This window comes from Rhinatrema bivittatum, chromosome 8 (genome assembly GCF_901001135.1).
Source record: "Rhinatrema bivittatum chromosome 8, aRhiBiv1.1, whole genome shotgun sequence".
NCBI classification, from domain to species: Eukaryota; Metazoa; Chordata; class Amphibia; order Gymnophiona; family Rhinatrematidae; genus Rhinatrema; species Rhinatrema bivittatum.
Genome location: NC_042622.1, coordinates 11,255,739 through 11,281,581, shown reverse-complemented (window position 1 = coordinate 11,281,581; position 25,843 = coordinate 11,255,739). Strand labels below are relative to the sequence as shown.

The 25,843-nt window shown below is 41.4% G+C and overlaps 2 protein-coding genes across 5 annotated transcripts in view; both read left to right on the top strand.

Moving 5' to 3' along the window:
• Positions 1-2,813: 2,813 nt before the first annotated feature.
• Positions 2,814-10,894, top strand: GID8 (GID complex subunit 8 homolog). Of its 3 annotated transcripts, none has more exons than XM_029611552.1 (5): positions 2,814-3,049; positions 4,473-4,606; positions 5,506-5,702; positions 6,681-6,878; positions 7,044-10,894. In XM_029611552.1, exons 2-5 carry the CDS (start codon positions 4,483-4,485, stop codon positions 7,215-7,217), a joined length of 693 nt encoding a protein of 230 aa, XP_029467412.1. In that variant the 5' UTR covers positions 2,814-3,049; positions 4,473-4,482; the 3' UTR covers positions 7,218-10,894. The 3 variants fall into 3 exon arrangements, with proteins under 3 accessions (XP_029467412.1, XP_029467414.1, XP_029467413.1); XM_029611554.1 differs by having other exon boundaries at positions 2,881-3,049; positions 4,473-4,600; XM_029611553.1 differs by lacking the exon at positions 2,814-3,049 and adding an exon at positions 4,120-4,138.
• A 7,028-nt stretch (positions 10,895-17,922) lies between these two features.
• The window catches only part of SLC17A9 (solute carrier family 17 member 9), a 48,135-nt gene continuing 40,214 nt past the window's right edge, over positions 17,923-25,843 (top strand). The window contains exons 1-2 of one of the 2 annotated variants that reach the window (XM_029612313.1): positions 17,923-18,308; positions 18,405-18,518. In XM_029612313.1, coding sequence (XP_029468173.1) covers positions 18,517-18,518 — 2 coding nt within the window. In that variant the 5' untranslated portion in view covers positions 17,923-18,308; positions 18,405-18,516. Of the gene's footprint in view, positions 18,519-25,843 lie in introns of both variants that reach the window. The other variant, XM_029612312.1, reaches the window with a different exon arrangement.

Sequence of the window (25,843 nt, the reverse complement as noted above, 5' to 3'; positions counted from 1 at the left end):
CTTGGTGTGATTGTGTCTGATGATTTGAAGATGGTGAAGCAATGTGACAAGGCGATAGCTAAAGCAGAAGAATGCTGGGCTGCATAGCGAGAGGAATAACTAGTAAGAAAAAGGAGGTGATAATGCCCTTGTACAGGTCCTTGGTGAGGCCTTACCTGGAGTACTGCATTCAGTACTGGTGTCTGTATCTCAAAATGGATAAATTCAGGATGGAGGCGGTCCAAAGAAGAGCAACCAAAATGGTGAGGGGTCAGCACTGGAAGACTTATGAGGAGAGGCTGAAGCATCTGAATATGTATCCCTGGAAGAAAGGAGGTGCAGGGGAGATAGGATACAGACCTTCAGATACCTGAAAGTTCGATTGATGCACAATTGTCAAACCTTTTTTGTTGGAAAGAAATCAATAGAACAAGGGGTCATGAAATGAAACTCCAGGGAGGACGACTCAGAACCAATGTCAGGAAATATTTCTTCACGGAGAGGGTGGTGAATTTCTGGAATGCCCTTCCAGAGGAGGAAGTGAAGTAAAAAACAGTCAAGGAATTCAAAGGGCCATGGGATAAACACTGTGGATCCCTAAAGGCTAGAGGTTTGAAATAAAGAAAAGTGCATGGGGGTAATTTGCTGGTGTGGCAGTTGCTGCCCTTAACAATTAAGCTTTGATACTGTTAATGCAACTCCATCATTGCTCTCTGCTTTAACGGCAGTGAGAAATGGAGAAATTACTCACCTGATGTAATTTTCCTTAAGTGTAGACAGATGGACTCAGGACCAGTGGGATGTACCAAAGTTACTCCCCAACAGGGTGGGAGGTTGCCTGCAGTCCAGTCAACACTGCACGTGCAAAGGCTGCATCTTCCCAGGCCTGCACATCCAGACAATAAAACCAGGAAAAAGTGTGTAAGGAGGACAAAGTCGCAGCTTGGCTCTTATGTTTTTGTAAGAATGTGAACCCTGGGCTGAGATGAGGGGTCTCTGCCCACAGGGAGGAGCCCTGTGAGGCTCACCGTCAGCAGGCGTAGTCTCAGTGGCAAGGGACACAACTATAGGTAGAGACTTTATTATGAAGGAAAGAAAAAGTAATGTCCACAGAGCTGGAGATGCAATAGTATAGTTCTGAGTAGTGGGGAATACCCAGAGTGATACCACAGATGAGAAGATCCGGTAGTGGGCTGCGGAGTGGGGTACTCTGGGGATCCCCTCTGACGGGTGTAGGTACCTTAGGAATACAGATCTGGTAGTGGCCCGCGGAGCGGGGTATGCCGAGGATGTCTGTACAGTAGATGTTGAAGAGCTGGTAGAGATGCCAGAACCTGGAAGTGGTTCCTGTAGTTGGTGTGCCAATACTCTGCATTTCAGGGAATGCTGAATAACTTCTACTGAAGGGAAGGCGGTAGTAGCCTGAGGCTCGGGGTACACCGCAGGGAATCCTCAATACAGTTCATATAGTAGAAGTCAGTAGAGGTACTCACAAGATATGGTTCCAGGAGAGAGACCCGAGAAGCAGGTCAGGTAGCAGTCAGGCAGGAAGGCCCTTCGAGGAGCAGAAAGCCAGGAACGCAGGGGAGCCCCCAAGGAGCGGGTACTCAGAGCGTCGGATGTCAGGAACAGGAAGTCCTAGAATGATACCGATACGATGTGCAAACGGTCATCGGTATATAAAAAATGCCAAATAAATAAATAAAATAAATTCAGCAAGAGGGAACTCTTTGCTAACTCGCAGAAGTCTGCTTAAATATAACAGCGGATTGACGTCATCGGGAAAGGATGCCCCCGAGGTTCTCGCCATGACGATTTCTTCTGCTCTTTCAATCCTGTTCCTGACTCCCCTCCCTCTCCCCTAATGCTGAGAAAGCAACATTCTTCTACTGTTTACACAAAGCCCCTGCTGCTGAAGCTGCCCAAGAAGGGGGAGACTTGTGCTAAGCCTTATCTCTTTGTCTCCTTCTGTTTATACAAAGCCCCTGCTGTTTTTCTCTTTTCAGGCTTGGCACTGAAAAAGCAACATTCTACATCACTCACAAATTCTCTTTTCTTCTGTTTATTAGCTGCCTTACTATTAAAATCACAAACACACAAAATAATACCCCAATAGTTTACTGCTCCCCAATACTTTTTATACAACTCCAACATTGCTCTCTGTCACGGCAACGGTTAAGGAAAATAGAATTCAAACAGCATGGGAAGGGCTTGACTTTTACAGTCTGGTAAACCGATAAGCATGGGGGTAACCTGCACAGTGCAGCAGATACTGGCATAAGCTTGCTGGGCAGAATGGGGTAATCATTTGGTCCTTTTCTGCCAGCATTTGTGTATTATGAGAGCAAGGTCCCTAATATTACACAACTTAGCAGCAAAGGTCGATAAATAATGTTTTGCATTTGTATTTTGTAGTTTTATCGCATGGCTCAGGCACATCGCCACGTTATTTAGTACAGCATTAAAACAAGGCAGAGACGCACTAAAAGTAAGGAACTTTTTCCTTTTTATATGCATTTTTATTAATAATTTCATAATTTTACAAGGAGCACTCACAGCTACCGTCTAACCCGACAGGAAACGAGAAAGAAACAGAGAAAGGAAACGAATGGCCAAATAGCGTTAATGTCTGCGGAAGTCCCGCCCCCACGACACGCTGCTGCAAGCAGGTTAGGTGGTTACCAGAGCATTTACGTGAAGATCGCTAGAGGTGCACGGGATAGATGTGGTAAACATTGGTGCTAGAACTTCTCTGCACCATTGGCTACAAGGATAACAGACGCTCTAGCACTTCCTTCCCTATGGTGGAGGACCACATCTGAAAAAAATAAAAAGAAAGAAAGGAAGGTATTTGTGAAATCCCGCGAGACTTGCTGCCCACAGAGCGAGAGAAAGGCAGAAAAAAAAAAAAAAGACCCGAGCCAGCAGCAGAATCTCGCGAGAACATAGGGCCGAGTGCGTGAAGGAAGCAAGGATGTGAAATCTCGCGAGAGCTGCGGCCTCCCGTCTCCCGAGCGCCGGAGCCTGGCCGAGTGGACGGTGTTGTGGAGCCGTCACCGCCGGAGATTTGGTGAGGAGCCGCCGCGGTGGCGGCCTTGGCTGCCGTCGTCTCATCCCCCTCCGAGGCCGCTTGCGAGGAACCGGAGCGCTGGGCCGACGTTTTCCTTGCCCGGGCCGGCCGCGTGAGGCGGGGCTGAGGCCTTGTTTTGGTTCCGGAGCCGCGGCGCTGCGTTATTCCTGGGTGGGCCACGGCAAGGGACTATGGGCGCAGCCGTGGGGGTGGGGATGGGCCCCGGGGGGGCAGAAGGTGGGATGACAGCAGCGTTGGGCGGAGGGAAGCCTCGCGCTCTGCCCTGGCGTCACGTTATTTACCCTCCGGCGCGGCCTCGGAGACCTTCACCCCATGCCCGACCTTTACCCAACGCTGCCCCCCTTTCTAATCCTTTCTGGTCAGGGCATCTTACGTGGGAAAGGCCTTGTTTTTTATCTGCCCCACTGGAACGGTTTCCGTCTGTTATCCCGCACATTCATTGTAGCAGTAAAGGATGACTGTGAGAGCTTTGCTTAGATTTCTTAGGGCAAAGACTACTACAGAGTAAACATTTTGCTTTTAAATAATTAATTTGAGCGTTAAGTGCTCATTTAAAGTCACGGCGTTTGAGATTTTTAGTACCGATGGATTTATTTTATTGATGTCTTTTATAACATAACTAAAACAAATGTATTATGTTTGTAAATGATAAAACATCTAATGCAGTTAACGTTTGCTGTAGTAGTTGTCTATCACTTTTTTTTCTGTATTTGCCTGAAAAATGCTATTAGCTTGTCTCAACATCATTGCATAAAAGTTCTTTATATGCTAGTAATATGTTGACAATTCATCCTAATGCCTTTGATCAATGTGGATGCATTACATAAACACTGTAGAATACAGCAGCAGTACTTATTAGATTCCTCAAAATATAAACTTGCTTGTTTCTTGATTCTCTTATTTTCTCTGGGTCTCATTCCTGGTTTGCTGGCTTTTTGATTATAATTTATTTTGTATGTTTTGACACTTTTTTTTTCTGGAGTAAAGGTTCAACAACCAAATTGATGGAAGTGGCTAAACAAGAGCTTTCAAGAACTTGAAATGCTACTGTTGCTGCAAAAATCAAATGTAAATCATATGTAAAAAGGCAATCTTAATGGTGGTTGTAATTACCAACTGATTTATTTAATAAAGTAAACTACAACAGTTTCTTTGGATTTAATTAGTATTGCCTCCAAAGCTTAAGTTGTTTATACTTGGAATGTAGTTGTTTGCATGGTAATTAGATGCTAAACTCATGGCTGTTAAGTAGTATGAATTGGTCTGTGTCCCACTTTCAAATAATCGATATAAAAACCTCACTGCATTAAATAAAACAAATTGTGAGCCACAATGTAGTTTTTTGTTTTTTTTCACTATATGAGCGAATTAGGTTTTGATACTTTTTGTTTTACTTGTACAGTGTGTTCAGAATGAGTTATGCAGAAAAACCTGATGAGATCACTAAAGATGAATGGATGGAGAAACTAAACAACTTACATATCCAAAGAGCAGATATGAACCGCCTCATCATGAACTATCTTGTTACAGGTATGGGTGAGTGAAGAATATTTATTTTCTATTTTTGTATCATATAGTTTGGTTTTGTTTTTCTGTGTGAACTAATGTGCTATTGTTGCATATTGGTTACTGTTGGAGATAGGACACTGGGCTTGATGGACCCTTGCTCTGATGTTGTACATCAAATAAACCCTTTTTGATAATAGGGTTGATGGTCACAGACTTCATAGTTATACCTACCTGCTGATTTCAGACTGCTGTCACTCTTGTAAATATACAAGTATTAAAAATTTTAATGGCAGTAGATGTCATTTTTTACATTCTAGTGGTGTAGGCATATCACATTATGGAAAAAAGTTCTATCTGGATTAGAAGGGCATCCTATAAAAATTACACTAACTTATTTGATTTTTATATCATATCAAAAATCCATATTGATACTAACATTTCAGCACGAGATTGAAGACATTTGCTATGTATGATCAAATTATATATTCTGAAACATAATTAAGACTCTCCCTTAGAAATTAATAATAATGTCCTAATTTATTTGACAGTATGAGTCAGTTTGAAACCTTTTGCGACATGAATGGAATCTTGTTCTTTGCATGCAGATGATTAAATAGTTTTGTGTTTATGCAAAGTTGGGGGAGGAAGACAGCAAACATTTTGAAACCATGTTTCCAGGTGTCTTCGTCTGCTTTAAAATTTACTCTTTTTTTTTTTTTTTTTTACAAAGTAATGTGTGTTATAAATTAAAAAAAATCATACAAATTAAAATTAAAACATTTTACAGAATACAAAAGCATAACTTGGTAAATATTTTCTAGGTTTAACATTCTCTCTGCCCATCTAAATGGTAATATTACTAAATAAGCTATTTTTGTATGTTTTGGATAAATTCATTTCATATAAAATATTTTCTATATTTTTAGAAGGCTTTAAGGAGGCAGCAGAGAAGTTCCGGATGGAATCTGGTATTGAGCCTAGTGTGGACTTAGAAACTCTGGATGAGAGGATAAAAATTCGTGAAATGATACTGAAAGGCCAGATCCAAGAAGCCATTGCATTGATTAACAGTCTTCACCCAGAACTCTTAGACACAAACCGGTACCTTTACTTTCATTTGCAGGTACAGTAAGTAAATTCATTGCTACAACCATCTAATCAGAATACTCATGTTCTGCCATGTACAGTAATATGGAAAACTGACAAGATACTGCATTTCCTATTTTATTTTCAGAACCAACCAGCATATTACGTTTCAATTCTGCCTTTTAATATCTGTGTATCGCAGCTGAAATATTTCACCTGAGGCCATTTGTGTATAGTACCGCAAATGTATTCTAATACATAAGATTTTCTAAAGTTCAAACAGTTTTGCTTTTTTTTTTTTTTTAGTTTCTGCTGGTCCATCTTTATATTATACGACTGCAATTTTGTAGCAGGTTTGATCAGCTCTGTGATCACTATTTGTGTAGAAAGCGGGAAGTGCTTTGCACATTTGAGTACTCTTTTTTTTTTTATCACTGTGGTACTTGATGTCATTTTGTGAGCCACTGCAGCAGCAAACCATGTGTCAGATGCACTAAAGGGTTTTTCCCGTTATGCATGTGGGGGAAAATGCTTGGGAGGTAATCTTCAAAAAGATTTGTGCATAAAACTACGTGACAATTCCTACTTTTACACATGTAACTCCATATGGCTGAATTGTCAAAAGGTTTTACGTGTGCAAATGGACTTTTGAAAATTTGTTATGCTACGTGCTATTTTTACTTGTGTAACTCGTTTGAAAATTACCTCCTTAGTGCATAGGGCTCTAAATATAAAAAATGTTTAAATGTTACTTTGTATGTCGTATGCCTTTGTACTTTACTTCCATTCTTTTCTATGCTGTGTTATAGCGTTCTCTCTAATTGCACAGAAAAATTAGAAGTGCTGAACAGGTCAGAAAAACTTTGGGTTAAAACATTCTGATAGTTAAATAAGCATGATCAGCTTTTTTCTAATTAAATCAATGCTGCATACATTTTAAATTGAACTAAACTATCAGTTTTACAGAATGCCATGGTTTAATGTTGCCCTCATAAAAGTTTCTTTTCTTTTGCAGCAGCAGCATTTGATTGAGCTGATTAGGCAGCGGGAGACTGAAGCAGCATTGGAATTTGCCCAGACGCAGTTAGCAGAACAGGGCGAGGAGAGCAGAGAATGTCTGACTGAGATGGAGCGCACTTTGGCCTTACTTGCTTTCGATAACCCTGAGGACTCGCCGTTTGGAGACTTGCTGAACATGATGCAAAGACAGAAGGTAATACATACCAAGGGGCAGCTTTTGCAGTCTGTCTTCAACAGTATAATGAAATCTCCAAGTTTAACTTTCTTAAACTAGTAAGAAGCAGATCAATGTATACAGTAGTGCAGTCTCCTCTCTGTGTGCTCGGTAAGGGAGTAATTTTATATCATTCTTTCTCAGGTCTGGAGTGAAGTCAACCAAGCTGTTCTTGATTATGAAAATCGTGAATCAACACCCAAGTTGGCAAAGCTGCTGAAACTACTGCTGTGGGCTCAGAATGAACTGGACCAGAAGAAAGTAAAATATCCAAAAATGACAGACCTCAGTAAGGGAACAATTGAGGAACCCAAGTAGAAAAGACACAAGAAAAACAAAGGTGGACAGATAGGACCTCAAACCGAATCTGCCTGCTGCACAGTGTTCATGCTTTCTATCAGTCTGTGACTGAGGTTTACTACAGTACAGGACTCAAATACTCGGATTTTTCTTTTGTGTATGACTTTTTCTGAATGAACTTTATATTTAAAGAAGAAATAGTCCCTTTTGGAATGTTTGAAAGATTGCGTTGAAAGGCACATGATCCCTTTTGAAGGTCTGATTTAGGCTATGCACTATACCAAAAACATTCTTTCTTTTTCTTTTTTTGCAAGAAAAATTAGATATCTAGGAGTTGTATTCTGAAAATAGTGCTACACAATTCTAGTTGGTGTTTTTTTTAGATTAATGACCAAAGAGTGTTACACAGCTGATTGCAAAGGGTATTTGGCAACTGAATTCAACAGGCTAATATCTCCCATTAGCAAAGTATGTGGAGCACTCCTCAAGTTCTGCTGTATGCTAGCAATGGAAATTCAGTTATTGTATTTCTACTATTTAAAAAAAAAAAAAAAAAAAAAAGGAGAAACAGAAACTGAGTTTCATATTCTTACTCTGTCTACCTTGGCATAGGAAATTGTAACATTTACTTGTCAATTGTAACTAAAGAGGCTGTGGAGGTTTTTTTTATTGGAAGGGATGGGGTTGATTCTTTGGTGTAACACTGGTATAGGGAGCAACTTGCCTTCAGATAGTCATCTTTTTCCTGTTAAAAAAAAAAAATTTTCCTTTTCAGCTTTCAAAAGAACTCTGAATTAACATTTTAAGATGGAGCATAACTTAGCTTTTGGTTCTTTTATTTTTCTCATTGCCACACGATTTGCTGCTTTTGCTTTTTTTGATCTGCAGAGCTACCAGCAGTGTGGCTGCAGCCTGGAAGGTCAGTCTGACCCTTGTCATACTAAATGATCTGCTGTATTCCAGTAATGTATGTCTTGATTGAGTAATGTTATGCAGGTGTTTAATCCTAAGGATTATCCCATCTTTTCTAGGTGTATAAATTCAGGTTTCCCCTGGGAGCCACTTGACGCTGGTGATTTTGTTTTTTTTACCCTTGCTTGTTTTTCTGTTGGCTCATCAGTTTCAAGCCCTGAGATATGAGAATCAGAAAGCTTTATCATCAAAGATCTAATCCTTGGATTCATTATATATTGCAATTTGTAATTTCCACATTGAATGATCGAAGACTGACTGTGTTCATACTTTGGGGAGATGGAAAGTCAAGGCTTTGTTTTGTTGGTGTATAAACCTATATTTATGATACCATGTACATATCATTAAGCTGTAGCTTTTGCATTGGAATCCATTTACACCTTATTTATAAACCATTACGTAACTGAACAGTCAGAAGAATGAGTGTGGAGTATGAGGCAATATCTAACCAACCTGTATAGTACCTGCAATAATACATGTCAAACCTTACACTTTCAGTATTCTAGCCTCTGTGTGACTTGCCTAGCTTGGTGGAATGAATTCCAGCTTTCATCTAACTGTATGAAGTCTTCACTGGCACACGACGCTAGAGGAATATTAACAAACCTTGTTGTTCTGGTCACTTTGAAAATTTCTTAATATTTTCGGCCTAATTTTGGTCAAGTTCTCGTTTCTGTGCAGTGTACTAGATCACATCAGATGCTATTAATAGAGTTGTGATTGAAACATTTTGGAGCTCACACATGTTCCCAGCAGCAAAAAATGTGTTGTGGCTTATTCCGTGTAGCATTCCTAACACTAAAATTAAACTCGGTGCTTTTTCCCAGTGTATGCATACCGGTAACTGATTGTATGCAGTGATTCCCCAGGGGGACTGTGGCACTCGTAACATGACTGCTAATAAAATAGGTTACTTCTGTGATAAATTCTGTCCCATTTCTCTCCTTTTTAATGGATGCGAGCAGTTTTATGTTGGTTACTAAAATCCTTTTTTTAAGTACCCCATGGTTAGATAAATTTAGATCAGGCCAGTTGTGGTTGCTTTAGTTCACTGGATTTGCCTTTAAGTGTTTTTTGCGTTCAGGGACTGCTCAGTCTTAGCAATTTGTTGCAGTGTTTTATGATCAAACATTTTTGTGGTCTGTGTACTTCTGTTTAATAATGAAACTGGAATACTCACAGTAGCGTTCGGCTTTCCACTGACTTGTCATGGCTGAATGTGCTATTGTTTTCCCAGTTAGAAGTAGAAATTCGGATGCAGTTCTTTAGCACAAGTTTTATATTCCTATTTCAAGGGTAGCTAGGGTAGGCCATGTGATTTTTTTTTTTTTGTAGAGCTTTTTAATTTTTAACCACATTTCTGTAAAGCAAAATCAGATGCAGCAAACTGGTAAATGCAGGGAATGCTTGGTTAGGTTCAAAACAATGTTTATTAGCTTAACATTTCAGACTGAATTGTTTGTGTAGCTGAGCAAGTGATAGGGCCATGCATGAACCAGTGATGTCTGCTCTTGGAAAGCTTCTGGTCCTCTTGTTCCTGTTACATGCTGCTACGGTACAGCAAGGAAAGGAACAATGTTGTGCTTTTTTTTTTGTTTGTTTTCAATTTAAATTGTTTTGTGATATTTAACTTCTAATTTTGAATCCTTTCAGTGAGCAATTTTAGGGTTTGGCCCTAAACCTATCCTAAAGCCCCAATTGCTGGAAAAGTTTTGTGGGTGGCTCTGTGTAAAGCAATGGAGTTTCCCTAAGGAACTGTATAAATCAACAATAGAAACTTCTCTTAATATTAAACACAATTAGCATACAGTTTCACTTAATATTACACATAACAGATGAGGTAGACAAACATGGCAACAGACAAATGGTGCCATAAATTCCAATAACCTGTCTCTTGCCATGCAGTGGGCTACAGACAGCGTCAGATAAAGCACCTTTAGGATCATTCATAGGCTGGTTCACTGAGACCTGATACATGCAATAATAAGTGAAATTGTATGCGTCTTCTAATTGGTTGTGTTTAATATTGAGAGGAGTTTCTGCTGTTGATGTATACAGTACACCTGTGTGATTTTAGCAGAGTGGCTTTTGTGTGATAGCTTCCCCCCATGCTTGGGAGAATGTGTTCAGCAGCACATATTAGAGAAGTGTTAAGTCTCTCCAGTATCACTAAGTGAAGCAGGTGAAGTGAAACGAGGCTCATCTGCACCTAACAGAGTACGTGAGAGCACAAGGCATCCTGCGTGGTGTGCGCCTGTTTAATGAATCGAGATGCTGTACGGATGACTCCGATTTCTCATAGAAATGGAAAAACACTCGCAGCAAATGTGCATTAGGTTTAATGTTTTTAATTCCTGAGCAGGCCAGAGTGACAGCTTCTGCCATTAAAGAGGTTGATCTTTTACTTTCGTTATGTTCTAATGTGACCGTGGATGCCTAGGATTCATTTTTTAAGGACTTTCCATCTATTCTGACTACCCTTACTGAGGAACTAAAAGCCCAGAAACACAAGAAATTCTTGAGAGATGGACTGCAGATGCGGGATGGCTTATATATGGGTAGATGGGAGACACAAAAGCCCTGTAAAAACAACTTCTGATTTATCATTGTCATCTTCTGAGGCATCGGACAAACAAGTGAATGTGGCAGAGCAGGGAGTAGAGGGTGAATTTTCAGCCTGCAGGTACAGGTCCTCTGTTCAGTCCCCCCCCCCCCCCCCCCAAAAGAATCAGATATACGAAAACATGGGGCCATGGACTCGTCCATTGTCACCCAGCAGTCAAGTCAGTCATTAAGATTTCATCCAAAATTCTCACAGGAGATCATGTAAGTGTTTTAAATAAAGGACTTTTCTTTTGTACCATGGAATGCTTATGTTACACCACTTTTTTCAGGATGTAGCTTCACCATTGATTGGTTCGATAGTATCGGCTCCCTCAAAACAGATACCTCCAGGTATGATCGATCCTGTGAGTCACACATTTAGTGAGTTGGTACGTAACTGTTAGATGTCTCTCCACATGCCACCGACCTCATTCTTTTAATATGACAAAAGAGAAATATGTGGCTTTACGAGATCGGTGTAGTGATCGGACAATAGTAGTTAAAGCAGCAGATAAAGGGGAAGGGTGGTGACTGCCAGCACAGCATACAAGGCAGAATTGGTGCTACAGCTCTCTGATGAGCTCTTTTATGTGGTTTTGACTGATGACTTAACTTCTGAGCTTAATAAAGCTGCTTCCAGGGTACAATCTGAGATTTAAGATCATGGATTACTAAGAAAAAATATGGCGAGGCACCGAAGATACCAGTTATGTACATTTTTCCAAAAATGCATAAATCTATAACAAACCCCCTGGAGCATCCTATTTCAGCAGGGGGCTCTTTTTTTCAAACCACGTCAGTTTTTGTGGATAAGTTCTTGAACATATGTCTTGAATTTGCCCTCATTTGTCAGAGATTCAGCTGACTATCAATATTCTATAAAACTATCAGGGTCCTTTTCAGTCTTTAGGTGCTATTCATATTCTCTCTTTATACACCAACATACCGCAAAGAGAAGCTCTGATGATGGAAAGACATGTTGACACGGGTATCCTCGTCCTTTATTTGTGAATTAGTTGCCTGTGTTTATAAAAGACACTGTTTAAAACACAGAATTTTCGGGTGAAAAGGGTAACCAAGGACACAACGATGGCACCTGATGTAGCCCATTTATATGTGGGTTGCTTTGAAGAACAATGGTTAGTATGTCCTTTTAAATCGTCCATTAAGATGTGGCATCTGTGTATCAATGACATCCCTGTGGTATGGGCAGGAGTTCAGATCATAGCATGGCTAAATCTATGCCATAACTAATTTTCAGTACGAGGACTGTTTCGTTGTTTTAGATATTATGATTTCTATTGGGCCCGATGGTTTTCACTTTTCTCTATGTAGAAAAACCAACTGAATTGAATTCTCTCTTGCATTACCAGAGCCGTCATCCACAGAGACTCCGAGATAATCTACCAATGGGACTGTGTTTTTGTTTGAGGAGAGTGCTTTCTTCCAATGCTGGCTGAATTTAAAAAGAGCTTTTGAGATGTGGAAGCATTTTGCCCAAAAGGGGTAACCAAATTGGTGGTGAAATAGGGCTTTATAAACATTTTACGGTGGATTAACTATGATTTATTTTTACAAGCACGTGCCTAGGATCAAGAGAAGTGGATTGTTTTGTGTTGCCGCTTTCACTGCAGATTTATATGATTCAACGGGAGCGCATTGGAGGGTGTTGTAGCTTTACACAGTTTTTCATGATGTCCCAGTGTTTGCTTTTACAAGGCGACATAACTTACTTGACATGGTAGTTCAGTCAATATTTAGTGATGTCGAGGTTTCATCTTCTTAGTGGGAAGGAGAGTCTTGATGGGAATGTATTACCTCTAGTGAAACAATCTAAGTATAAATTGGCAGCTCATACATCTTGCTCTTCTCATTGGGTGCACGTCAACTCATTTATATATAGGCAAAACAAAAAAGATCAGTGAGGTCAAGAATAATAGAGTTCTGAAGCTCAATTATGAGACAGATTTGAGGCACTTTTGGTCGCACATTGAGTAGATAAAATATTTTGTAGATTTTACCTTTGCTGTCCTAGAAAAAGTGGTTTTAGACAGGCGGGATGGAAATCTAGATGCCGTAGTAGTATGCAGAGACTTTAAATACTATACATCTGTTTGGGCTGAATGAATGGATTGTATCGAACTTTGTGATAGATGGAGATCTTGGTTTTTATCTGCATTGTAGTTTACAAGGGATAAGTACACACATGGGGTGGTTTGGTTAAGGGGGTTGGTTATGTTGTGACATCATTGAGTTGTAGCAAGGTGATTGGCTGTGGATGTGTTCAAAACGAGTGACTGGATTGGGTGTTTGAGTGTTATGCCAGCAATGAAAGGTAGGAAGGTATGTTGATTTGGGTTTTTTGGGGGGCCATGTTTAGTTGGTAGTTGTTAATGCTTGTGTTTTGTGTATTTTTAGATTTTATGATCCCTGAGGCAGGTGAATGTTTTGCCGAAACATGGACCTATGTTGGGTTGCGCTTGGAGATGAATTAAAATAGCTCAGCGGTGGAGATGATGTACAGTGGTATAAGTGGACTGGTTCATAGTCATTACTTCAAAGAAGAAAAGAACATTAAGAGCTAAGTGCCCCAGTTTCTACGATTTTGGGTTGAAGGAGGTGGAAGTTGTTTTTTTTTCTCATTGAAAGGAAAAATTAACCAGCTGTATGTGGATAAGTGGTACGGACAGATTTTATTAAAAGCCAATCTTTATTCTACTATGGTCAAGATTTAAAAAAAAATATTTTTTAAATAGAGACAGAAACCTCAGAACTGGTAAACCTTGTTATTTTTTACAAAGGTTTTTGAAGAACCAGTGAGTTCGATCATAGGTTTCCTATTGTCTCTTTTTATATTTTTTCCTTAAAAAGATTTTTTAACTTATATGTATATTATTGAACATAATGTTCTGAGTATTTGGTAAGACTTGGCATGTTATGTTGGAATGAACTTCCCTTGCAGTTTTGTGTTACCGTTAGTAGCACAGCCGTTATTTTCTGGCTTGTAAATTTTAAGCTGATTCGGCTAGTATGCCACGAATTAACAATGTATATCTGATTCAAATTTTTACTGAGAAAGTTCTTGTGCCTTTTCGCATTACAGAATGTCCTTTGAAAACAGTGTCCGTATCAACTTGAGAATGCAGCCCAAGTTATAGCAGGCAAAATGGTTATTGTGACTTTATGCCTTAAGACAAGATGACATAGTTTAATAATATAATATAAAAAGAGACAATAGGAAACCTATGATCGAACTCACTGGTTCTTCAAAAACCTTTGTAAAAAATAACAAGGTTTACCAGTTCTGAGGTTTCTGTCTCTATTTAAAAAATATTTTTTTTAAATCTTGACCATAGTAGAATAAAGATTGGCTTTTAATAAAATCTGTCCGTACCACTTATCCACATACAGCTGGTTAATTTTTCCTTTTGATACATCAGAGACTAGCTGATCCCAATTTCCTTGTCTATTTTTTTTTTCTCATTGAACCAGCATAAGAATGATTTTGAAGGTGCTTTCTCTGATGCTGTCTGTAGGCCATTGCATGGCAAGAGCCAGGTTATTGGAATTTATAGCACTGTTTGTCTGATGCTGTGTTTGCCCAAGTCACCTGTTACATATAATAAGCGAGGTTATTTCCATAAGGAAGCCACATAAATCTGAATGTTAATGGTGGCCATCGATTTTTAGGTACCGAAGGCATATATGTTATCTAAAATTTGTAGCTAATGCCAGACTTCTGATGATTGCATTTTTTGTGTTCTGTTCCTTACATAAAACAAAACTTTTAATAAAAATGACAACTAATTAGTTTAGGGGTTTGAACATAAATGGAACTTGGACCCTTGTGATGAGACAGATGTCCTGTGATAGTTGAAGGTATCATAGTAGGACTAGAAGCCTGAGCAGACATAGGAAACACTCTCAGTGCAGTTAATATGAACATATGATTTCCCCATAGGAAAAAAAAATTCTTTGCCATTTAAGTGCCAAATGCAGAAGGATTAATCCTAAGTGGGATTTTGCTAGTTTCTGTAAGAGCCTCTAACTGGAGATTTCTGTGCAGTTTACAATCTCTAATATGCTTGAGATATTTATATTGCGTTGTCAGCACTTGCAGTCTTAAATGGAGAGGTTTTGTTACCTTAAAATGGCGGCTTAGTAGCGGTGCTGCATGTTGCTGTACTGGAGACCTGGGTTCCTTGGTGCAGTTGAGGCTGCCGCAGATGCAGTGTTCAGAGCCCTGGGCTGTAGGGGCTGAAATCCCTGTAATTATACAATGGTAGCAGCTAATGATCTGACATGGAGCATTGGTTTGTGGTCCTCAGCTGCTAGAGAGAGAGGCACAGAAAAAAGATCACCCAGCCTACTTTGTGTCTCCATCTCTACAATCCCTACCGCTGCCCTGTGCTGGTCCCATGCTTCACCGAATTCATGGACTGAAGGGGAGGGAAAAGTGCACGTACTTGCAAATGAACTCGTGAGTTCCAGTAGAGCTGGAAACCCAAAGGAAAGGAAAACCTTGACTCTTCACTTTGAAACATGGATATGTTCACTTGTAACCCTCTTGTGATGTGAGGTACAGAATAGATGCAGCTGCTTGGATGTTTCTTTTTGGTCCTCCTTCACCCTTCCTCTGTTCTGCAGCAGTGTCTGCCATCCCCTCCTTCCCAGAAGGCTTAGCTGGATGTTTGAGGAGAGCCTTCCTGGCCTGAGGGCTTAAGGCTGTGTTCCCTCCCTCCTTCCCTGGGACTTGAGTGCACACCTTGTGTGCCACATCCAGCTCTGACTAATAGGGGATCCAGACCACATCTGAGTACTAGAAAACAGAAGTAGAGCAAGAAAAAGGTTTTAAGGAATTTTCTTTTTAAATCTAAAGTGTATATAAGCAGTGATTTGCTTAAAAAATATTCTGCAGGAAACTTTCAACTAGATTTTCGAGCACGTAAGATATATATTTTTTTTTTTTAGTTTGCATGGAAAACCCAAAAATCTGATTGAAGGTGAATCATGTTGCCATTATTCCCATTAAATTGAATGTAAACTAATTTCTTTACAAAATCTTATAAATTAAATAAGCACTTAGTTTACCAGTCTGTAAAAAGGATCAGGTCTAGGTTCCTGTCCTAGCCTTTTGCTGTTTGCATCCTCCCTTCGCTGATTTAACATTGACAAAGCAAGTGTGTGTATTTATTGCGGAGGGAGCACAGTCTTTGACTGCCTGACTCTCACTGAGACTGAAGTGTTGCTCCGCGGTCACTAAGTCTTTGCCATTATTCTGTGATGTACTCTTCTCTAGATCAACGCAAAATTCAGGGAGTGTCACTTAAAGGGTGGTTTTGGTTTTTTTTCTACTGTTTTGGAATAAGGTCTCTTTGCAAAGCTCGATGGCCACGTATTCATATCAGTCACGTATACACCTAGTGCTAAACTGAATACGTAACCATACTTGTTTATAGAGCTGGCTTTGCAGGTTGGGTTATAATCCCAGGATTTAAGGAGGCCTGCGGTGTAGTTCCCAGCAGTTCTGAAATCTGTGACAATCCTACTTCATACTGTTCAATGAGAGGAATTTATTTTCCAGTGCATTTTTCCTGGTTTTTAAACACACACATGTGAGACAGTAGGTTGGTTAAAGAATCAATTCTTTTATTTCCTATGTATTCAGCAGGGTTGGCCAGCAAACCAGTGTCGAGTTAATGGTTGGTGATTAGAACTACTGACTATTCAGGATAGGCTAAGTTATCCCACCTGGACTCAACTTATTGTATGTTTATATATTTCTGTACTTTAATCTTCTTGTTATTTATTATTAAAGAATATTTTCATGAAAACTAGATTTTTGTTCATTCCAATTTTCACCTGCTGAAATCAGAATTGTCTGCCTGGCTGTCTAGATGAGGACTTCAGCTAAGAGTAAAGTCAGGGCGAGGACTGAAAATATCCACACTTTAAAAAGTATATCTCAAAAACTATCCCTGTTAATGATCTTTGTCAGCCGCAGCACCAGGTAAAGATGTGTTGGGCTGTTGTGGAAAGGCTGAGGAATTAAGTTTCCATCTTACCTCGGTCACTTGTAAAATATATCTGCTTATCTTTATTCTAACTGAAGATTATAATTGTGTTGACTGATGTTACTTCTGTCCAAGACAAACTTCAGTCTCTTACCTCTTCTTAGAATCCAATCTAACAGGGAAAGGAGGTGAGAGGTAGCTCTATGTACAATAGCTGTGAGTAGACCTGACTTAATTGTATTTGCTTAGTATATTTACAGTGCATCTTAAATTTTTAAAGCAGGAGGAAGAGAAAAAGAAACACATCTTCATTCCAGCCTTAAATGGCTACTGCTATTACAAGCCTTTATTTACTGCTCCCCTGGGCTTTTGCCATGTGCTAGGACTGAGGCAGGGAGCCTACTTCAGTGTTAGCTACTTAAGCTAACACTGAAGTAGGCTCATTGACTGTAAATGCCACAATCTGAAACGAGATCTAGATGTCATAGAGGATAATACATTGAAATCGTCAGCCCCTTGTGCCGTGGTAGTCTAAAAAGCAAACAATGTTAGGAGTTATTAGGGAGGGAATGGAAAATAAAACAGAGGGTGTCATCATGCCTCTCTATTGATCTTTGGGTGATACCTCACCTTGAATACTGTGAGAAGTTCTGGTCACTGCATCTCAAAAAGGATATAGCGGCACTGGAGAAAGTGCAGAGAAGGGCGACCAAACTGATATGGGGCATGGAACAGCTGCCCTATGAGGAAAGGCTAAAGAAGTTAGAGCTGTTTAGAGAAGAGATGACTGAGGGGGAGATATGATGGAGGTCTACAAAATCATGCAAGGACTTGAACAAGTTCATGTAAATCAGTTATTTACTCAGATAATAGAAGGACAAGGGGGCACTCCATGAAGTTAGCAAGTAGCACATTTAAAACAAATTGAAGTAAATTCTTTTTCACTCTGTGCATAGTTAAGCTCTGGAATTCATTGCCAGAGGATGTGGTTACGGCAGTTAGTGTAACTGGGTTTAAAAAAAGTCTGGATAAGTTCTTAAAGGATAAATCCATAAACTGCTATTACGGTAATTAATAAGCAATAGTAGCTTATGATCTTTCAAATGTTTGGGAACTTGCCAGGTTGTTGTGACTTGGATTGGCCTCTGTTGGAAACAGGATGCTGGGCCTGATGGACCCTTGGTCTGACTCAGCATGGCAATTTCTTATGCCCACACGTAGAGTCAAGTTTGTGAATCCTCTGGAATGCTGTCACTGGGAAATCTGGTTAGCCCTACCTTACTGAAAAAAAACAGAAAGATAGAAGTGCATCTGCAAACTGACCCACATCAATCTTTAGCTGAAAGAAACAATAGAAATACGTCATATGGAGGTTGCTGAAAGAAGCTGAGAAATGGACACAAACAAACATTATCCAATCTATAAAGCAAGAAACTGTACAGATATTGCCTGTAACCTGGAGAAATTGGAAACTTTCAGCCCCTGCTCCACAGCCCCCATTCTTAAATAGCTATGAGAGGTAGGATTAACACTTAACGTGCTGCAGCGTATTTTCTTCTGCATTTTATTTCTATTCTGCTGCATTCAGGCACTGTGCATATTTCTCTGTCCACAGAGGGCTCCCAATCGGGCAAAGAAGGGTGAAGGACTTGCTAAAGGTCCCGAGGAGTGGCAGTGGGATTTGAAGTCTGACTTGCGTGGGTTGCAGCTCATTGCTCCTCCGCTCTATGTAAGCATATATTTAGTCTCGTATTACGGTATAGTGTTAACGTCATCGATATTAGCAGCTAAAGATTAGAAATGGTCTAATCTCGTCTGCCCACCGTGCAAGTTCCCTGCCCATGTAGAAATACTTCACCATTTGTACTCTTTATCTACCAGAGATCCTCTGTACTTGGCACACTCGCTTTTGACTTTCCTCCTCATCCAGGAGGGCAGGCCAGGTATCACCCCCTCAACCCCCTTTCCATGAAAAAATATTTTTTGATGTTTTTTTTTTTTTTTGTCTGCCCCCTTGGGGCTTCATCTCATGATCTCATATGAATATTCAATTATATAAGGGAATGATTGCAATCAAGAAATCTGTTTATGATTTAATTTTCGAGGGGCTAGTGGGAGTTTCTGTAGAGAAACGAGGAATCCTAGTGCAAAACCCGCAACCTTAGCAGATGGCAGTGGCCATAGGGCAGGCTTTACACTAGCTGTCAGAATTATGGAGACGAGAGACTGCATCTGGGCCAGATCCGTGGCCCGGCTCTCTGAGCTTTGCTCTAGTTAAGTCGGGGGAGGGGGGGGGGCTGTGACAAGCAGCCCCCTCCCCTTTGGATGTTCAGACACTTTTCAATGTCTGAGTGAAGGCACAAAACAGACAAAAACCTCGACACCCTTTCTGAGGTCACTAAACCTGGCTCGGCTGAAGCCAGGCAGCCAAGTCTGCCTTTCATAAATAAAGAAATTAAAAGTAAACACATCTGAGTTTGAGCTGCAGATGCCTGCCTTCTTTTCCTGCACATTTCTGGGTTGCAAGTAGTGAGATGAGAAAAATGAACATAAGAAAAGAGGATGAAGGATGCAAGGTTGCCATTACCCTGGTAAAGGAGACTTCAGGTTGCTCTTATTTGCCCAAAGTGTGAGCCTCAAGGCTCATGATCTGGTGGACAGGTATGCAGGTAGCCTTGCTACCTGGTACAGACACCGTGGGCCTGCCTGCTGCCCAAACAAGAAGGGAAAGAAATTAAAAATAAAAGGGTTGAACTTGGGAAGGGGAGCACAGCACTCTGCCTACCGGTGGGTGATCTCTGCTGGTGGAGACGGTGCAGAAGTTCGCTGATCTAAGGCCGGGACACACCATGGTCTCTGGGGGACTGTACCCAACCTGCTTTGCCAGGGCCAGGAGGAAGCTGACTAGGCTGTCCCTTGCTTGGAGGGGGCCCCCTACTGGCCATACACCCATATAGGAAAAGAGGGGGAGAGAAATTCAACCAGAAATGTAAGAAAACAGGTTAAAAATGAAAAGAAAGGGGTGAGTTGGGTACAAGAGGAGGCTAGCACCCTGCCAGTGGCCATAGTGCCATGCACTAGCCTCTGATTGTGGTCCCCGATGTATCTGGGATTAAGTCCTGATTAGTACTAGAGGGCACTTTCCTTGTCCCCCCAGCTTTTCCTGCCAGGGTGTGTTGGGGCAAAGATGAGGTGATACATAGGACTCTATTTGTATACATTCCAACTCCCATAGCAACCTAAACTTAACTAGGTACTCAACAAAATTAAGATGAAGGCAGCAGTCCAGCAGCAAGAAAGGGGCTTTCCAGTCTTTTGCATCGAGTGTCACATGTATGTGTTGTGGTTCTGCTTGTCATGCAGCCTCCCAGGCACCAGAGGTCCTCCAGAAGCTGCACCTATCCTCTTTTCAGCTTTAGTCTCGGTGACCTCATGACTCAGGAAATCCCTGCCTATTTAGCCCATCTCAGTCTACACTCAGGGCCTTGTCATTGAGCTGCTCAGCTCCTTGCTTACCCCCCTGTCTCTGTATACCTTGTGCCTCTCCGCAGCCTTCTGCCTTGTGGCTTCCCTAAACCTTCCCGAGTCCCAGCTTGCTTGGTGGCTACCCTAAGCCTTCTTGTTTCCAAGCTTGCTCTGTGGCTTCTCTATCCCTTCTTGTTTCTGAGCTTTCGCCCTGGCTCCTAAGCCTCCTGTCTCACAGTGGCTTTGCGACTTCCCTAAGCCTTTTCTAAAGCTTGCCCTCTGGCTTGCTAGCTTTCTGACTCAAGCTTGCCAGTATTAGTCAACTCTGTCTTGTTCCACTGTTTCACCTCTGACCTTGGTTCCTGCCTGAACTCCAGATCCACCAGACATCAGCCTCCAGCCTGCATCGCAAGTCCGGCCTGACTTCTGGCTCCAGCCCTGCAGCCTGTATCACCAGGCCTGTTCAGCTTCACCTGAGCTTGCCCTTTTCCCCTCCCTATTCCAGTCCAGCTTTAGCCTTAAATCTTCTTCCTTGTTTAAGTCCTGCTGGCCACCAGAACACAAGGATTCAACCTGCGGGCCAGGTGGCTGGTTTAGGCCAAATATCCCCTAGTCTAGCCTGCCCCTGGAGTTCTGGACCGTTCCCGGGGGGGGGGTGTCCCCAGCTGAGCTGGGTTCTCACCCCTAACAGTATGATTTTTTACCCGCTGCTGAGAGATTGTATGTGTGCAGCTGCTGCAAAGAGCTCCTGGCTCTCAGAGAATGAATCTGATTGCTGGAGGCTACGGGGGCAAACCTGGAAGAGCTGAGGTACATCGATGAGATCTTCATAGGAACAAAGAAATGATGGCAGAGAAAGATCAAGCTGCATTTCAGTGACATCATACGAAGGTTTGACATTTAAAGAGACGTAGCCTTATGTAAATCATCAAAGAGTTTGACTAGGACAGTGCAAGGAACATGTTGAAATAAATATAACAGTTTTGGCAAAATGCTCATTTTAAGCAAATTGATCTGACTTGCCCAAGAAAAGAACACAGCACCCAAACTTTAAAAAAAAACAAAAAACTAAAAACTTGGCTATTCAAACAGGCCTTCGCATAATCCCCCTCCCTCTACCCCTTTTTTGCTTGTCATTGTACATAGCCCCCTCCACCCAATTGTATTTGCCTCGGTATGCTTTTCCTCCTCTTAATCTTTATTCACCTTTCATCTGCCCTCCTTCTTATATCTGCCAATTTTATTTATACCTTATGTTTAACTGTAAATTCCTTTGATATAATCTTCCAGACTTCACTGTAATTGCCTTGTTATACCTGTAACTATCTTGTTCTATGCTTCCAGACCCTGCTTTATTTTCCCCCTCTTCATCCAAGGTTCCTTTAACTCTCTTTCCTTTTCCAATATTATCTTTACCTGTTATATGTAAACTGATGTGATATGCAAACGAATGTTGGTATAGAGCTGTTTTAGCTTAGCTATAAATGCCTCATAGTTACCTCTCATGGTGATTTTTAGGAACAAATTTACCCATGAATGTAATACCAGTCTGCATTATGTTAAAATTGGAAAAACAAACCAGGACAGTGACCTTAGAATTCAAAGGGAGAAGCTTAGACTTGTAACAATTGACCCTATAATCTGCCAGCCTAACATATTATTGCAGGAGCTGCATCAAAGCCAGTCCAGACCGATGCAAATCTGTTAAATATAAAAGAGCATCTTTGGTATATAGAGAAATGCGATGTGCCCTTTTACCCAAACTAATGCACAATTCTTGGTTTGATTGCCAAATCAAATAGGAGCAGGGATAAGGGGCACCCTTGATGGGTCCTTTGCGCTATGTCAACAAAAGGTGAGTGAGCCCCATTGATTAGAAGACGCACTCTAGATTTAGCATACATAGCCCTTATCCAAGCAATAAAGCATTCAGGTATTTTGGCATTCTGCAACACTGCAAATAAAAATGGCAGTGGAAGTCAGCCAAAGGCCTTTTCTGCAGCTAAAGAAGCGACTATTCCTGGAACCCCATAATGTTGAATAGTCGTCTAGTATTAGATGTTGGCAATCTCCCTTTAACAAAGCCTGTCTGGTCACAATGTATTAAAGTTGGGCAAACAATTCTCATCTGCAACACCTTAGCAAGTATTTTCAGGTCTGAATTCAGCAGCGAGATAGGCCGCTAAGAACTACACTCATCAGCGCTCTTACCCTTTTTGTGAATTAAAGACACAAATGCATCACCCAGATTACCAAGGGATGATTGACCTTCATCTACCTAATTAAAAAGACTAAATAAGAATGACATTAAGTCCATCAAAAGCTTCTTGTAAACATAAATGGGGTAACCATCTGGCCCTGGGCATTTCCCACCCGGCAAAGCCTCAACCCCCTCTCATATCTTCTGAACCGTGATAGGTGCTGCCAAAGCCTCTCTCTGAACCTCCGGCAATACTGGTAAATTCAAGCTAGAGAGAAAATCGTTAATACTCCCTTCCGTCACCAGGGGTGCGGGGAGTATGACTGAGAATAATAGTGCACAAAGAGCTGCTCAATCTCGCTAGGATTAGTCGTAACACTCACATGCAAAGTTTTAAAGGACACAATATGAGATTTACATTGCTGCTTTTTCACCGCATGAGCTAAAAAAGCTCCTGGTCTATCTCCATGTTCATAAAGTTGTAGACTAGTATATCTCATAGCTCTTTCTATCTTATGCAGTTCCAGAGATTGTATCTCTCTCCAAACCACTTCCAACTTTTTATAAACATGAATTGAACAACTGTTTATTAAACGCAGAGAGGTGCGCCAACTGATTGTGACGTAGCACAAGTTGTTTATCCCTTTGTCTACGAATGTGACTAGTGTATCCTAATTTTGCCCCTCAAAATAGCTTTAAAGGTTTCCCACCACAAAAGAGGCGGGTATTCAGTATCTGGGTTATGGGTATTAAACTGGGAAATTGCATCCCAACACAGACCAGGAAACTCCCTATCCCCAAGTAAAGATATATGTTCAATCGCCAAGTGAAGCCAGACAGCCCAACTGTGGCAAAGTTGATATCCAGTTGCACTGGGCTATGGTCAGAAATTGCACAAGGAAGAATTTTACTACTTACCATATGTGACAAGAAGTTCGGTGAGCACAAAAGTAATCTAGGCGACTATGGGAGTTATGTTTAGGGAAAAGATAAGTATAGTCTCTGGCTAGTGCATGCCGCTGTCGCCATACATCGAGCAAATGCTAAGCATCTAACAGCTCCTTATGACCCAAGTGCTGCAGTGAAGCTACACCCAAACCCGAAGACCTATCCAACACAGAGTTTATACAGGTGATCCATTCACCCCCCATCAGCAATCGTCAAACCCAAATGGGGCAAGATCATCAGTCAGCTGCTGAAAAAAGGCAGGTTGCTCCTGATTGGGGTCATATACATTAAGGTAAACCCAATAGGGTGCGGGGAACAATCTAAGATGACATATCGACCCCCAGGATCAGAGAAAGAGCTATGCACTGTAACCGGAACGTTTTTATCAAAAAGCACAGTAACCCCTCTGCTTTGTGAATTGTAAGAAGCAAAATATATACTACCCCACCCCCTTTCAGCTTTTTGTGCTCAGCATTGGTCAAATGCGTTTCCTGCAATATAAGAATCTGAGTTTTCCTTATATGTACAAATCACAAGATCAGCTTTCCTTTAATGGGTGAAGAGATTCCTCGCGCATTCAAGGAAAGAAATGCCATACTGGGTCAGACCAAGGGGCTAATAACCCCCATTGTTCATTAAGAAAATTAGGTATCCAGCCAAAGAACATACATAATCCAAAAGGTCACATCTTACCCAAACTAAATCTGCCCTCAAACAGACAGTTACACAACAGTGCCACCCACTGACGATAGTCTCCATAGGAATAATTTGTCCACATTGCCTCATAGGAGAATGTCCTGTATGCCAATTTTCACCCAACCTCAAATCCCACAAACTCAAGCCCATAGCTAACAGGTTCCGTACAATACTCAGCCCCCAAGGAACCCCTAAATCAACCAACCCACTCACTAAAGGGCATATGAACCTAAACCCTGTCATAAATGGTAACTAATCCCAAACCTATCCTCTCTCTCCATTCATTAAACCCCTGACCCCAAGACCAAGCTCCTCCCAGGAGGGAACTAACTCGAGACCTGGAGGCCGGCCCATCAAAAACCACCCTTACCCACCGATCTGATATCGTCCCACACCAACCCAGACTCTCTCTATTGCTACCCCTTCAAAGTGCATGTACCTTATAGAAACGATATCTTCTCCCATTGGTGGTAGCTTCCCAACAAGAGACAGCAAAAATCAACAACAGTCCAATGAACGCAAGGACTTAGTGTCCAGAAAGAAAGCGAACATAAATCAAAAAGAAAAAACAGAAAAAAGTAAATATGGATATAATGACGTACACAATCGAGAATTTCAAAGAAGCAGTAAGAAGCCCAACCTGGACAATATTTAGAATGGAGCCTCTCCATAAATAACAATCTCTATATAAACAGGAGGCGTGGAAGGCTTTCAGTCCACAGCGCAAAACCTAAAGTCCAGTAACTTATAGCTGACCAGCAAACGAAAAATCTAGGGTCTTAATAAGGATCTCTCAGTAATTGTAACCCAGGTCACAAATGAAAAATAATACGGCAGCAGTCCCAACGGTACATACAAAAATACTTCCTGCACTGCTTCCTGTCGGGCAAGAAAAAATCCCAGATTCAAGGAGCATGACCATGCCCAGCTCGAGGAATACAAGAGGCAAAATTAAAAACTGTGGCATTCTTCACAGCTCCTTTAGAGGACAGGGAGCCTTTCGCTGTGAATGCACACAGTCAGAGTCCTGGGGCTGGGACCAGGGCTGACGAGCGATGGGCCCGGCCTATTTTAATGGCACCATTTTTGCATGAATCCAGGCCCGAAAGCTCAGGAAGCCAGGTCACCACGAAGAGAACCGGGTTCGTGCCCTCGCGCCTTTCCGGCAGTCCCACGATTCGGCTATTATTTCTTTGTGACCTGTTTTCAAGGTGGTCTCGTTTAACAAAGGCAGCCCAGTCTATTCGCTTTAGCTCTTATCGAAGTTAGCGAGTCTTCCACGTCAGAGACTCGCCCCTCCACCTCTTCAGTCCGAGCTGAGTTATCTTTAACACATTCCACAAGTTGAGCGGTTTTTTTTTTTTTCCCCCCCCCAACAATTCCCAATCTAGGGGCCGATGCAATATTAAATGCGGGCGCTGACTTTTCAGTGCCTGCTTTCTTAACGCGTGCATGGCGCCCGCAAGGGGGGGCGCTATGCAATAAACAAATTAGGGAGGGTCGCACTAGCACAGAAGCGCTAGGGTCGCTAGTGCGACCTTAGCGCCTCCTTGCTAACGCGACCCCCACGGTCTGCCGGTTATGAACACCGATGCCGAGCATATCTGCGTCTGTCTTCAAAGCAGCTGGCAGAGGGGTTTTTTTTTTAACTTTTAAAAAAAAGTACAGAAAAGCAGTTTTTTTTTCTGCTTTTCTGTACTTTTTTTTTCAATGCGCTCAGCTATTAACGTCTGCTCCAGGCAGGC

Excerpts from the sequence above, each read along its gene's own strand:
- GID8 (XM_029611552.1), top strand. The coding sequence starts at position 4,483 with ATGAGTTATGCAGAAAAACCTGATGAGATCACTAAAGATGAATGGATG. Across the intron at positions 4,607-5,505 it reads CTATCTTGTTACAGGTATGG|AAGGCTTTAAGGAGGCAGCA; the intron begins GTGAGTGAAGAA and ends CTATATTTTTAG. Across the intron at positions 5,703-6,680 it reads ACCTTTACTTTCATTTGCAG|CAGCAGCATTTGATTGAGCT; the intron begins GTACAGTAAGTA and ends TTTCTTTTGCAG.